Genomic DNA, 13,810 nt, shown 5'->3' with positions numbered 1-13,810 from the left:
GAGGCCGGACGTTCAATCCACTGAGCCAGGCTTAAAATACAGACTTTATGCCCTGGTTGGTATAAAGTTCTTCCATCCCTGGCCAGTTAGCTTAGTTGGTTAGAGCATCATCCGGATACACCAAGGTTGCAGGTTCAACCTCTGGTCAGGGCACATACAAGAAGCAACCAATGAACCATCAATAAGTAGAACAAGAAATTGATGTTTTCTTTTCTGCCTCCCTCCTTCCTTCCTTCCCTCCCTCCCTCCCCTCCTTCCTTCCTTTTTCTCTCCAAAATCAAAATAAAAAGTTTAAACAAAGTTCTTCTAGATCATGTTCTAATGTAACTTTTCACTCTTATTTCCTCTATACCCTAAAATAACTACCATTTTAGCCAAATCAGTCTAATCTACTGTCCTCCAAACATCTGATTCACCTCCCTGCTATCCCTTAAGACCTGGTGCAAGGCTTCCTGTTATGGGAACCTTTCCTGAGCACTTATCAGGAACCAAGGATATGGTGTTAGTTACATTTTTTCCTGGCTCTGCACTTGCTTTCCTCAATTACATTGTAACCTTTATAACTACTTCAATACCTAGTGTAGCACAGTGCCTTGCATATAGTAAGCACTTCCTGCATATTAGTTGATTGGTTGGCTGCTGGGTGGGAGGGTAGAATATGGAGAGGGACTGGTCATAGCATATCTGGAGAGTTGAACTCTTTCCTGGAGGGCACAGATTATATTTTCCTCATCTTTTTATTTTGGGAGCCTAAGCCAGTGCCTCACCTTCAGCAGTTCAGTTCTGCTCAGCAGGCTTGTATTTACTGAGTGTTGACTATGCCAGGCACTGTGCTAGGAGCTGAGCTTCTGTAAGGGTTTGTAAATGAATGAAAGGGTTTGGGAGTGGTGCCTCCATTTCTCAGCTTCTGTTTGTTCACCTTTCATGCAAGTGAACCTCAGTGTCTTTGTGCTTGGCAGGTATAAAGAGAAGAGTCCCAGTGCACAACCTGAGATACTTCCTCTCCAGAGTGGGTCTTCTCCAAACTGGGCCTGTGCCCCTGGTGTTCCAGAAAACCTCCAAGTTGGTCATAGCTCTTCTTGGGCTTATGTAAGGAAGACTTCACTTGTGTGATCGCCAAAAAGTGTCAAAGAGGACAGAAAAGTCATAAGAAACCAACCCATCTTGGACCACTAGATACTTCTTGGCAGGAAAGATACGACCCAGGCAGATGTTGTCTTCCTTAGCAAGTCTGAATCTCTGGGCCTGCTGAAATTCTGTATCGTGGACGAGGCTAATGTAGCATGGCAAGAATTCAAAGGGGTGCCTCAGGTAGGATACCCAGGACGAACTTGAAGGTATCTGAGGAATGTTGGGAGAAATGCTTTGGGATGACAAAAAAATATCCGTAATACCTTTAAGTGTGGTTTTTGCAGAAGGAGATTTTAAACTGGGACCTTGTATCCAGGGCAAGTGTACTAAAAACCAGGGGCCCAGAGAGAGATTAGATGGACTAGAAATGAATAGTCCCATTGCAGCCATGCAAACACACAAATATACCTTACTTTATGCAACAGATGTACTTTCTAAATCAAATTATATTTTAAAAGCATTAGGGAGGTAGGCTATTTAAAGGAACCCAACAGCAAAGCCTTTTGTAATATGATTAATTACTTCCTGATAAATCTTGGTTTTTCTTATATTAGGTTTGCCCATCTGTTCTGCTTTGTTAAGTGGACAGCACCAAAATGGGCTCTTCTCCCAGACTGTCTCCTCAGGGGCAGGAGAGTTAGGTCTTCTGAATGATATGAAAAATGCCAGAGGAAATGGTCAAGGGAAGTACTAATGCATAGTGTAGGTACATAATACATGTTTATATAACGAACTAAGTACCTGAATTCTTTTATTCAAGGCTGGCCAATGTGACACCACTCTGGAGGCTAAACTATGAAGAACAGCTCAAGGTTGGTACGCAGCTTCAGTCTTCACTCCTCAGTTCCATCAAGAGAAGGGTGTTAGACTTGTAAGAAACTTGACTGGACATCTCTACCCAGACACACCAAGGAGTCCTGAAACTCAATGTGCTAAACAACTCTGAAATTTTACCTTTAGGCCAGTTATGTCTTCCAAACTCTAGAGCCATATATAGATGCTTGTTTCCTTTCTTCTTTGCTTTTTTTGTTATTCTTACAGCTTTAGCTACATGTGGCTATTTAAATGTCAGTCAGTCAATTCTGCTATAGTGCTTGCTTTGAAAATGGAAATTTGTTCCAACAGATTGATATATTAGGAAACAATTTGAACATAATACAAATTTCACATTTGCTTAGAAGTGATTTCATCTGCGAGGAACACCAGATGAAAGAAGGAAACTGCACCCAGCTGAACTGAGTTGCATGAGAATACATAAAAGGAACGCACGCTCACCTCAGACATCTGCTGCGCTCTCAGTCGCTGAGTGTTATGGGCCACACCCATTCACCTCTGCCGTTAGAAATTTCCATTCCATTCACGTGACCCTCCTTTCACCACCTCATGATAACTCGCAGGTGGGCAACTACTTCCACAAGCAAAATTCAGGTCTTTGTCAGGGCAAAGTGCCACCCTATTGTAGTAATATATTCATGTTTTAGCTCTTTAACATGTAGAACTGTACAATTTTTATTAGGTTCCTATCTTTTCTGTGTGTATTGCTAATAAATTTTTGGAATGTGTGTGCCCAACCCTACTTCCCCCATGAGCCCTGTGATTTCTTTTGCATGATTTTGCATGGTACGGTGTAGGAACACTTAATGTTACATTATAGCAGAGCTGACTGTATAAAGTTAATTAAAACTAAGTAAGATTAGAAATTTACTTCCTCAGTCATATGAGACACGTTTCAAGTGTTCAGTAGCCACATGTGGCTAGTGGCTGTCATATTACATAGAACCTTACACCAAAATAGAATATTTCCATTACCATAGCAAGTTCTATTGGACAGCACTCATTGGCATGAGTGTTCAGTCTGAAAGGTCAGATACAATGGTGACATTACACAAGAGCTCAGTCTTGATCTTTCCTCAATACCTTGTTAGGTCTGTTGCTTTTCCATCATTTTGGATTCCTTATCTGCTGAGACCATGAGCCAAAAATCTGTGGGACAACCTTCTCTTACCTTTTTGTTTTCCATTCTTTGAGGTATATTGCAAAAAGTCTTTTGTTTTGTTGCTTATATTCTTTTGCAGGTGAAATTTGAAGCTCAGAAGAAAATTTTACAAAGACCAGAGTCTTGCCTCCAAGTGATCAACAGACTGAAAGTGACAACAGCTGCACCAAAATTGGAGGCGCTTTGTTGTATTCTCCCTGCTACATACCCTCTGTGAGCCCTCGCCGCCTGGTCAGTTGCTGGGGACCAGACTCTCTGCTAAGTGATTACAGGGACTGCTTGCTGTTTTCAGTCACCGTGGGGGTTAAGCTCTATCATTTTACAGATGAAGACATTGAGGCTCAGAAAGATTAAGTAATTTGCTCAAAAACACAAATCTAGAATGCACCAGAGCTGAGATTTACACTCATGTCTCTCTGATGCAAAACCACTTTCAAAACCCTCCTTAGGCCATTATCTGTTTTGGTGCTTGATTTTGTAAATAAAGTTTTATAGGAACAGCCAAACTCCCTTGTTTATGCATTGTATCTGGCTGCTTTCACACTACAGTGGCATAGTTAAGTAGTTGTGACAGGAACCATATGGCCTGAAAAGCCTAAAATTATTTACTTTCTGGCTCTTTACTGAAAAAGTTTGCTGACTCCTGCTTTATGGCAAGATTGGAGCTCCTTTCTGCCATGAAGTGTCTATGGAGTATCTTGATCTTCTCAGCCATGGATTTTCACCTATGCCATACTTTCCAAGCAAACATTACTTATTTGTCCTTATCCAGAGAACATTCTTTCATTCCCTGTACTGTTGTCCTTGGTTTCGTTTGACCTGTTTTCCGTTTCCTGTCCCGCCTCCTCCAGCCTGTCATCAGTGGCTACTGAAAAAGTCTACCTTGTCTGTGAACCGAGTTCCAGATGGCAATGCAAAGATGGTGGGGGTGCTACCTGGGAACTCGGAGAGGTCAGGTGATGGCCGTGGCTAGTAAAAATAACAAACCAAGGATGCAGGGGAAAGGGAATGGTGCAGAATTAAATGAATATATGATGTTATCATTCTGTTGTTCAGTAACAACAACAAAACAAAAACAAATCTCACTACATTTTATGTCCCCTTTAAAATCTAAACAGAAAATAGATATCGTCATATTGCTTATCTATAGCATGAGATAAAATATTGCCTACTAGTTCAGAATAAGCTTCTTAATGGCTAAGAAATAAGCTTTCTCTTAAAAATGGCTTTGAGCTTCAAGTAGGTACTTTGCTTCTCCATATCTGTATATGCCTCTTTGAAGGAGGGAATTTGAGTTGCCAGACATTTTCTTTTAAATAATATTTAGGGAAAAATTCTTATAATTCAAATTATTTTTCTTTCAGTAGATGGAAACATCATCTGTGTACGATTTAACCATCTGAAATACATCGCCGAGAAACACATTCCAGTGGCACAGGTAATAAGGTATAAGAGCTGGTTGAAGATGTCCCGAGGCATCCCTGACATTTTAATAATTGAGCTACTTCAGGGGAAGTGGGGCTCTGTTTTGAAAGCATACGTCTTAATGTAGAGAGAACACTGCTGATGTTTCATTTCAGAGAGGGTGGAGAAGAGAAGAGAAAACTGCATCTGTTACCGCAAATGTCAGACATCCAAAGCATTTTAATAGGATGGAAGTAATAGGAAAGAGAGGTACTGTTGAGGGCAGTAGAACAAGAGGCAGATATCTGAAATGTTTGGGAGGCTCATATTTTTGTCAGGACAGAATTGAGAAATATCGAGACATGTAGGAGGGGTGGTAAGGTGTCTATATCATGAGACTGGCCTCTGAAACATTTTTATATCCGTTTCATACACCCACTATTTATTGAGTGCCTACTATGTGTCAGGCACGGTGCTTGTCACTGGGGATCCACTGGTGTCCCAAATAGATATGGTGCCTGTCCTCATGGCACTTAAAACAAAAAAAAGCCTTACTTGTGAGGACTAATCAGAGCTCCCAGCTAACATTCTTCTTACCTGTTAATTCTTACCATCACTCATGCTCCTAATGATGCGGGTTTCTGATACTTGGGTGGTGCCTTCTGATAGGACCCCTTGTGATTTCCAAGATTTCCCTGCTAGGACACAGCTCTCTTTATAACATCATTCTTCAGAAATCTTCCTACCTGGCCCTTGTCAGTGTCTTCTCCCATTATCTTCAGTGACTCTTCTAAACTCTCACCTCTCCTCAAATTTCTTTTTTTTTAAATTTTTATTGTTATTCCATTACAGTTGTATGCCTTTTCTCCCCATCCCTCCACCCCACCCCAGCTGAACCCACCTCCCTCCCCCACCTCCACCCTCCCCCTTGGTTTTGTCTCAAATTTCTTACCCCATTCCCTTTACCCTTGCTCTTGGCAGACGACCATTCCTGGTTCTTCACTGGAAAATCAAGACCATCCTATCTTACTCTGGCCTGAGGCTGTCCTCTTTCTTGAATGCCCTCAAGTTTTCTTTGCCTGGCTTCTACTTATGCTCTAAGATTCATTTCAGAACATCATTTTCTACATCATTTCAGATGCTGTAGAAAATCTTACCTGACTCCTCAGTCTGATTAGGGATTCCCCTCTTCTACATTCCCATGTCTACCATCGCATATCTGCTGTTGCAGCACTTGTACCATATTGCATTGTTGTGCATTGGTACTCCCCCCACATTGGACGGTGGAGGTAGCAGTTGTGCATTATTCAACTTTGTAGCCTAGCATTTAATACAGATTCAAACACACAGTTGGTGCTTATCAAGTGTTTGGTGAATGAAGACCTACCTCTTCTCAATATTACCCAAGTTTCTAGCCATTCCATCTTCTGTTGGGCAAAGTTCTACCCTCTACATCCATCCAGAAGAATTCCTCCTCCCTGCAAAATTTGGTCTGGACCTTATATCTAACCAAGTAGACAGACAAAGGCCAGTTGCCCATTGTAATAACAATAGTATCAGATAGACAGACAGACAGACAGACAGACAGCATGTACTGGCCTATTCTCAGTTTGTTTATACCTTCGTCTCCCTTTCCCTGCTACTGGAAGTGTCATTCCATCATGATGACAGAATGACCCTAGTCTGCCCCAATTTGAGGTTGAAACATCTATTCAAGGCTTTAATCAAAATGTAAATTTTATGAGACCTGTCAGCCACAGCACCAAGACCTAAAAAGGGGGTCTTAAATATATCAAAGAACAAGTACTTAGTTTTAAAAGTAAAATAGTACTAATAGGTTAGTAGGGAAAAATGGTGCTCCTTCGCTCCACCCGTCCTTGCTCTTGAGTCTTGCTCCCCAGAAACTATAGCAATTATAGCTATTTTTTCTGGGGTTTCATATTTCTAAATAGTACATTATTCTGATATATTTTGATTTATCAAATTTACATATTATATATTGACTTCAAGTTATGGCATATAAGATTTTCTCTTTATTATTTTGTCTGCCCTCCGAAACTACCTGTCTTATATGTTGATAGCACAATTCTTGGTTAAATTAATATTTAGTGTTTATATTGTAATGACTATGTAGATACTCACTTCTGAGCTACATAGATATAGTAAAGTTTTACTTTACGCTTTTAAAAAAGATTATTTTTATTATTTTTTATTTTTATTTACCTATTTTTAGAGAGAGGGGAGGGGAGGGAGGAGGAGAGGGAGAGAAACATCGATGTGAGAGAGAAACATTGGTCAGTTACCTCTCACATGCGCCCTGACTGGAGATGGAACCTGCAACACAGGCAGTCTCATACCCTTACTTCCTTTTAAGTCTTAATTCCGAGGTTTCTCAGCCTTGGCATTATTGTCATTTGGGGGTGGATAATTCTTTGTTGTGAGGGGCAGTCCCAAGCATCGCAGGATGTTTAAAAGCATCCCTGACTTCTACCCACTACATGCCAGTAGCACCACCCAACTATCCCCCTTGTGGTGACAACCAAAAATGTCTGCATACTTTGCCAAATGTCCCCTGCGGGGCAAAACCGCCCTCAGTTGAGAACCACTGCTTTATTCAAATGTCACCTTAATAAAGCCTACTTTGCCCCATTTAAAATGACAGACCACACCTCCCCCAGCCCTAGAACATCTTATCCTCCTGCTGTATTTTTTCCCATGACATTTGTCTTCGTTCAGTTGGGTGGCTATAACAAAAAGACCATAAATTGGGTGGTTTATAAATAACACAAATTTATTTCTCACAGTCCTGGAAGCTGGGAAGTCCAATATGAAGATCCTGGCAGATTTAGTATCTTGTGAGAGCCCACTTCCTCAGTGAGCGCTGTCTTTTTACTGTAACCTCATATGGCAGAAGGGATGAGCTAGATCTTTGAGATCTCTAAGGCACTAATCCTAATCATGAGGGCTCCACTCTCATGACCTAATCACTCCAAAGTCCCCACCCCCTAATACTATCACCTTAGGGGTTAGGATCTCATCATATGAAATTATGGGGGACACATTCAGACCACTGCCACAGTTATCACCTTCTAACATACCATATAATTTACTTTATTGTGCTTTAAAAAAAAAAATCTGCCTCCTCCCACTAAAATGTTAGTTCCAAAAGGGAAGGAATATTTTCTTCGTTATTGTATCCTAAGCACCTAGAATAGTGTCTGGCACTTGTAGGTACTCCGTAGTATTTTTTGAATGAATAAATGAAAGAAATAACAAAGATAAAAGACAACAAGGGCAAACTAAATGAAGTCTTAGAAGATGGAAAGCAAATGGGAGTGACAGCTGACTTAGCAAGGTAAAGGAAGCACATCTGCATTACCTACAAAGGGACACCTGAGGAGATGTTAGGCTTATCTGCTTCACACAACTATGGGAAGTCTCAAGACTTGAAGGAGCAAGGTACTGGAGTAGGCAGAGATGAGGTAAGGCACAGGGCTAAAAATAGGGTTTGGTGGACAGTAGACACAAAACTGGCAAACATCCTCATCTTACCAAGAATGCCCATCTTCTAGCAAGAGACTGGAGTGGTTTGGGGTTTTTTTCTCAGAAGAAAATGAACCTATAAAAGCTCTGAATTTGGAGCTACCAGGCATAGTGGTGGTGGTGGACGGGTGGAAACTGGAAGTTTACATGAAATCTTCATTTTTAATGGCTGTAACCCCATCCCCCTTCTATATCCAAATTCTAGAAGGCCAGCAGTCAGGCAAGAAACTTGGAGATGATTTTCTCATGCAGCTGAATAGCCTCAGAATAATGACTTCCTGAGGCAGACACAATTCACAGCAATGAAGCCAAGAATCAACAAATCTACTCAAGCTAAATTGCTGATCAGTTTAAGGTCTCACTCTTAAATATGAAATCAGAAAAGCATCACCAACTATTTGATAAAGACTTCATTGTGAAAGTGCCCAAAACAAATGGGAAAAAAAAAAATTCCTGGAGGAAGCAGACAATTCAAAGAACAGAAAAAAAAAAAAATACACACATATATTACATTACTAAGTAATATTACTAAAAAGAACACAATACAAAAGGAGCAATCAGAGAACAAGAGAAATATTTTGAACATTAAAGGTAGGGTAGTAGAAAAATTGTTTAAAGATGTTGGCATTTATGCCAAGAAAATTTCACAAAAAGGCAAAGAAATTAAAAAAAAAAAAAAAAAAGAATAGAGGCCCTGGCTTGGTTGGAGTGTCATCCTGTGCACCAAAAAGTTGGGAGTTCAATTCCTAGTCAGGACACATACCCAAGCTGCAGGTTCCATCCCCGGTCGGGGTGCGGTCAAAGTGCACACAGGAGGCAACCGATTGATGTTGCACCCTCACATCAATGTTTCTCTCTCTCCCTATTTCTCTGTCCCTGCCCCCTTCCTCTGTCTCTAAAAATCAGACATATCCTCAGGTGGGGATTAATAAGAAAGTAGTAGAGGAATGAGTAGCAGATAAAGAATTTGTACATGAAGTCCAAAATCCAAATAATAGAAGGTATAGAAAGAAAATAGAAAATGAAAGGAGGTAAGAAATAATACAGGAAAATACTCCACATCTGAAAGTATTTGTTTTCAGAGTGACAAGGCCTAGAAAGTACCCACCATGATGATTGAAAAAAAGGTCCACATGGTCTGAAGTTTCAGGGATAAAGACATTCCCTAAAAGCTTCTAGAGGAAAAAAAGAGGAAGAGAATAACTACGAAGGATCAGGACTTATTTTAACATCTGGTCTTACACAACAACGTGGACAACGTGGGAGGCCAGGAAACAATGAAACCATGTCTTCGTATTTATAAAGGCAAATGATTCAAAGTCAAATTTGAAATCTAGAAAAGTCTCAGTAATACATCAGGAAAGAAAGAAGACATTTATAGACACACATAGACTCTAAAACTTCAACAAGGGAGTGAGAGTAGATAGGAAAGACAAGAGGACCATGGACCTTTCCCGGGCACTCCCATTTTAAATGGTCTGGGAAGAGAGAGGGGCAAGGAAAAGAGGCTGAGAAGGATCTTCCAGGAAGGTCACAGGACCAGGAGAATGAGGGGGCCTGAGGACAGTTGAAGACAGTAAACCAAGGAGCAGGGGCTCATCAGCTGTGCCAAATGCTTCTAGTAAGATGAGAACTGAGAATTGACCATTGAACTGCATAACAAAGTCATTGATGACTGTAATGTGAACTTTTTGTGGAGTAGTGGGAACCTGATTGAGTGGGTGAATGGAAGGAAAGGAATGGGAGGCAGTGAATACAGTTGACCCCTGAATAATGCAGGGTGGGGAAGGGTTTGGGGGCACAGACCCCTCGTGAAGCTGAAAATCTACATATAACTTTTGACTCCTCCAAAACAACTACTAATAGCCTACTCTTGAGCAGAGAAGCCTTACTGATAACATAGTTGATTAATACATATTTTGTATATGTATTATATACTATATTCCTACAATAGAGTAATCTAGAAAAAAGCTCTTATTAAGAAAATGGGACTTCTGGTAAAGATGGCAATGTAGGCAGACATGGCTCACCTCTTTGCACAATCACATCAAAATTACAACTAAAATATAGAACATTTATCACTAAGTTATGTCAGAAATCGAGTTGAATGGAAGTCTGACAACTATGGAACTGAAGAAACCACATCCATCCAGACTGGTTAGAGGGTCATGGTTGTGGAATGGGCTGGCCCCACCCCATGTGGATAAAAATTTGGGTGGGATATGGGAGTGAGGAGTCCCAGACCAACACCAGGTCCCACAGCCCAGGGTTCCAGTGCCAGGAAGATAAGTCCCCAAACTTTTGGCAGCAGGGATTGAGTCAGTGCAGGAGCCTGCTGGAGCCTTAAGCAGTTCCTCTTGGGGAACCCACATGCGGACTCACCTACTCAGACTCTCTTTTTTTGAGCTCTAGCACTAGGGTGGCAACTTGAAGGGCACCAGTGGTATTATAGGGAGAGACTGATGTGTCTGGCATCAGGGTGAACAGAGCCCATTGTCCTTTGCTGAACCCTCCCCCCCACAGACTTGGTAGGCTGGTGCCATATCTGAGACTCCATTAACCTGGCTGACACTGTGTCACCCACCTTGGAGATCCACCAAGTCTCCACCCTACCCAATTTACCTGCCCACCCAAGCTGCTTTTCCAAATGAATGGCTGGTCTTAGTTCCTAAATCCTATCAAACAAGCAACAGCTGGCTTCAGTGAGCCCTAGTGGCAGCCAGATTAGAGTCACAGCTTCGCTTCACCTGGAAGTCTCCAGGCCCAACACAAGTAGCAACCATCTCAGATTGATTTATAGCTCAGGCAGGGTGCCCCAGGCAAAACACAGGTGCCTGCAGGTGCTGACCTTGGCCTGCACCACCCGGAAAACCCCAGGGCCACCACACCCAGTGGATAACTACAGACCATGTCAGAGCACCACCACCCTGCCCCTGCTCAGCTGATCCTCTGTGGAAGGTGGAGGTTGGTGATCAGTGGTCACAGCCAGTCTTTGCAGCTGACAGGCCTGGATAAATCCCTCCCATTGACTTATCAACAGCAATCAAAGCTCAACTACAAGAGGAGGGTGTACTCAGCCCATACAAAGGGTGCACCCTGAGTACCCAGCTTGGGGGATAGGGGAGGCTGTGCCACTGGACCCTACAGGACACATACTACATTAGGCCACACTAACAAGACACAGAGTCAAAGCAGCTCTACCTAATACATAGAAACAAACACAGGGCGGCTGCCAAAACAAGGAGACAAGCATGGCCCAAATGAAAGAACAGAACAAAACACCAGAAAAAGAACTAAATAAAATGGAGATAAGCAATCTATCAGATGCAGAGTTCAAAACACTGGTTATAAGGAACTTAGTGAGGACCTCAGCAACATAAAAAAGACCCAGTCAGAAATGAAGAATACATTAATTGAAATAAAGAACAATTTATAGGGAAACAACAGTAGAGTGAATGAACCAGAGAGTCAAATTAATGATTTGGAACATAAGGAACCAAAAAACAGCCACGCAGAAAAAGAAGAAGAAAAAGGAATCCAAAAAACTGTGGATAGTGTAACAGCCTCTGGGACAACTTTTGAGAGGTCCAACATTCACCTCATAAGGGTGACAGAAGGAGGAGAGAAAGAGCAAGAAATTGGAAATCTATCTGAAAAAACAGTGAAAGAAAACTTCCCTAATTCAGTGAAGGAAATAGACATGCAAGTCCAGGAAGTACAGAGAGTTTCAATTATGAATGCAAAGAGGTCCACTCCAAGATAGATAATTATTAAAACGCCAAAGGTTAAAGATAAAGAGAGACTCTTAAAACAAGAGAAAAGAAGTTAGTTACCAGAAGGTTGCCAGTTAGTAGGGGGGAGGAGGAGAATGGGTGAGGAGGTGAGGGGATTAAGAAGTACAAATAACTAGTTACAAAATAGCCACAGGGATGTAAAGTACAGTATAGGAAATGGAGTAGCCAAAGAACTTACACGTTTGACCTATGGACATGAACAATGGTGTGGCTAATGCCTGAGGGAGTGGGGGGTGCTGGGTGGAGGGAGCCAAAGGGGACTAAATCAGGACAACTGTAATAGAATAATCAATAAAATATAATTAGGACTTTCAGCCAAGATGGAGGCGTAGGCAGACACACTGTGCCTCCTCGCACAGCCAAAAGAAGGACAACAAATTTAAAAACAAAAAACAACCAGAACTGACAGAAAAGCAAACTGTATGGAAATCCAGCAACCAAGGAGTTAAAGAAGAAACATTCATCCAGACAGGTAGGAGGGGCGGAGACAGGCAGCCAGGGCGGAGAGGACTTGAAGCATGGTGGCAGCTGGCAGACTCAGCGATGCTGCGGATTGTGGAACGGGGCAGCCCCACATTGACCTGCAGATAAATCCGGAGGAATAACTGGGGAGTGAGACAGACCAAGTAACCCAGAGTTCCAGCGTGGGGAAATAAAGCCTCAAATATCTGATTGAAGACACCCGTGGGGGTTGAGGCACCGGGAGAAACTCCCAACCTCACAGGAGAGTTCATTGGAGAGACCCACAGGTTCCTAGAACGTACACAAACCCACTTACCTGGGAATCAGCACCAGAAGGGCCCAATTTGATTGAGGGTAGCCAGGGAAGTGACTGAAAACCGGCTGAGAGTGGAGCAAGCGGTACTGTTCCCTCTCAGACCCCTCCCCCACAGACAGCGTCACAACACAGTGACGTGGGTTGCCTTGCCCTGGTCAACACCCCTTACTATGTAACAGGTGTGCCGAGAACAAAAAAAAAAACAAATGGCCTAAATGAAAGAACAGATCAAAGCTCCAGAAAAAAATACAACTAAGCGATGAAGAGATAGCCAACTTATCAGATGCACAGTTCAAAACACTGGTAATCAGGATGCTCACAGAATTTGTTGAATATCGTCGCAAATCAGATGAAAAAATGAAGGCTATGCTAAGTGAAATAAAGGAAAATGTACAGGGAACCAACAATGATGGGAGGGAAACCAAGACTCAAATCAACAGTGTGGACCAGAAGGAAGAAAGAAACATTCGACCAGAACAGAATGAAGAAACAAGAATTCCAAAAAAATGAAGACAGGCTTAAGAACCTCAAGGACATCTTTAAATGTTCTAACATCTGAATCATAGGGGTGCCAGAAGGAGAAGAGGAAGAGCAAGAAATTGAAAACTTATTTGAAAACATAATGAAGGAGAACTTCCCCAATCTGGTAAAGGAAATAGATTTCCAGGAAGTCCGGGAAGCCCAGAGAGTCCCAAAGAAGTTGGACCCAAGGAGGGACACACCAAGGCACATCATAATTACATTACCCAAGATTAAAGATAGGGAGCGAATCTTAAAAGCAGGGAGACAAAAGGAGACAGTACCCATAAGACTGTCAGCTGATTTCTCAAAAGAAACCTTACAGGCAAGAAGGGGCTGGAAAGAAGTCCTTAAGGCAAGGACCTACATTCAAGATTACTCTATCCAACAAAGCTATCATTTAGAATGGAAAAGCAGATAAAGTACTTCCCAGATAAGGTCAAGTTAAAGGAGTTCATCATCACCAAGCCCTTATTATATGGAATGTTAAAGGGACTTATCTAAGAAATAGAAGATAAAAATATGAACAGCAAAATGACAACAAACTCACAGTTATTAACAACCGAACCTAAAACAAAAACAAACTAAGCAAACAACTAGAACAGGAACAGAACCACAGAAATGGAGATCACATGGAGGGTTAGC

General features: G+C 41.8%; 1 protein-coding gene across 1 annotated transcript in view; it reads left to right on the top strand.

Annotated features, from left to right (window-relative positions):
• Positions 1-13,810, top strand: part of TRMT2B (tRNA methyltransferase 2 homolog B) — a 160,343-nt gene that overhangs the window by 2,153 nt on the left and 144,380 nt on the right. The window contains 7 exon segments of the mRNA XM_053916914.2: positions 960-1,014; positions 1,016-1,192; positions 1,889-1,943; positions 3,979-3,994; positions 3,997-4,058; positions 4,060-4,078; positions 4,495-4,565. Coding sequence (XP_053772889.1) covers positions 960-1,014; positions 1,016-1,192; positions 1,889-1,943; positions 3,979-3,994; positions 3,997-4,058; positions 4,060-4,078; positions 4,495-4,565 — 455 coding nt within the window.

This window comes from Desmodus rotundus, chromosome X (genome assembly GCF_022682495.2).
Source record: "Desmodus rotundus isolate HL8 chromosome X, HLdesRot8A.1, whole genome shotgun sequence".
Lineage (NCBI taxonomy): Eukaryota > Metazoa > Chordata > Mammalia > Chiroptera > Phyllostomidae > Desmodus > Desmodus rotundus.
The sequence above is the reverse complement of the archived record's forward strand: the minus strand, read 5'-3'. Positions and strand labels throughout refer to the sequence as shown.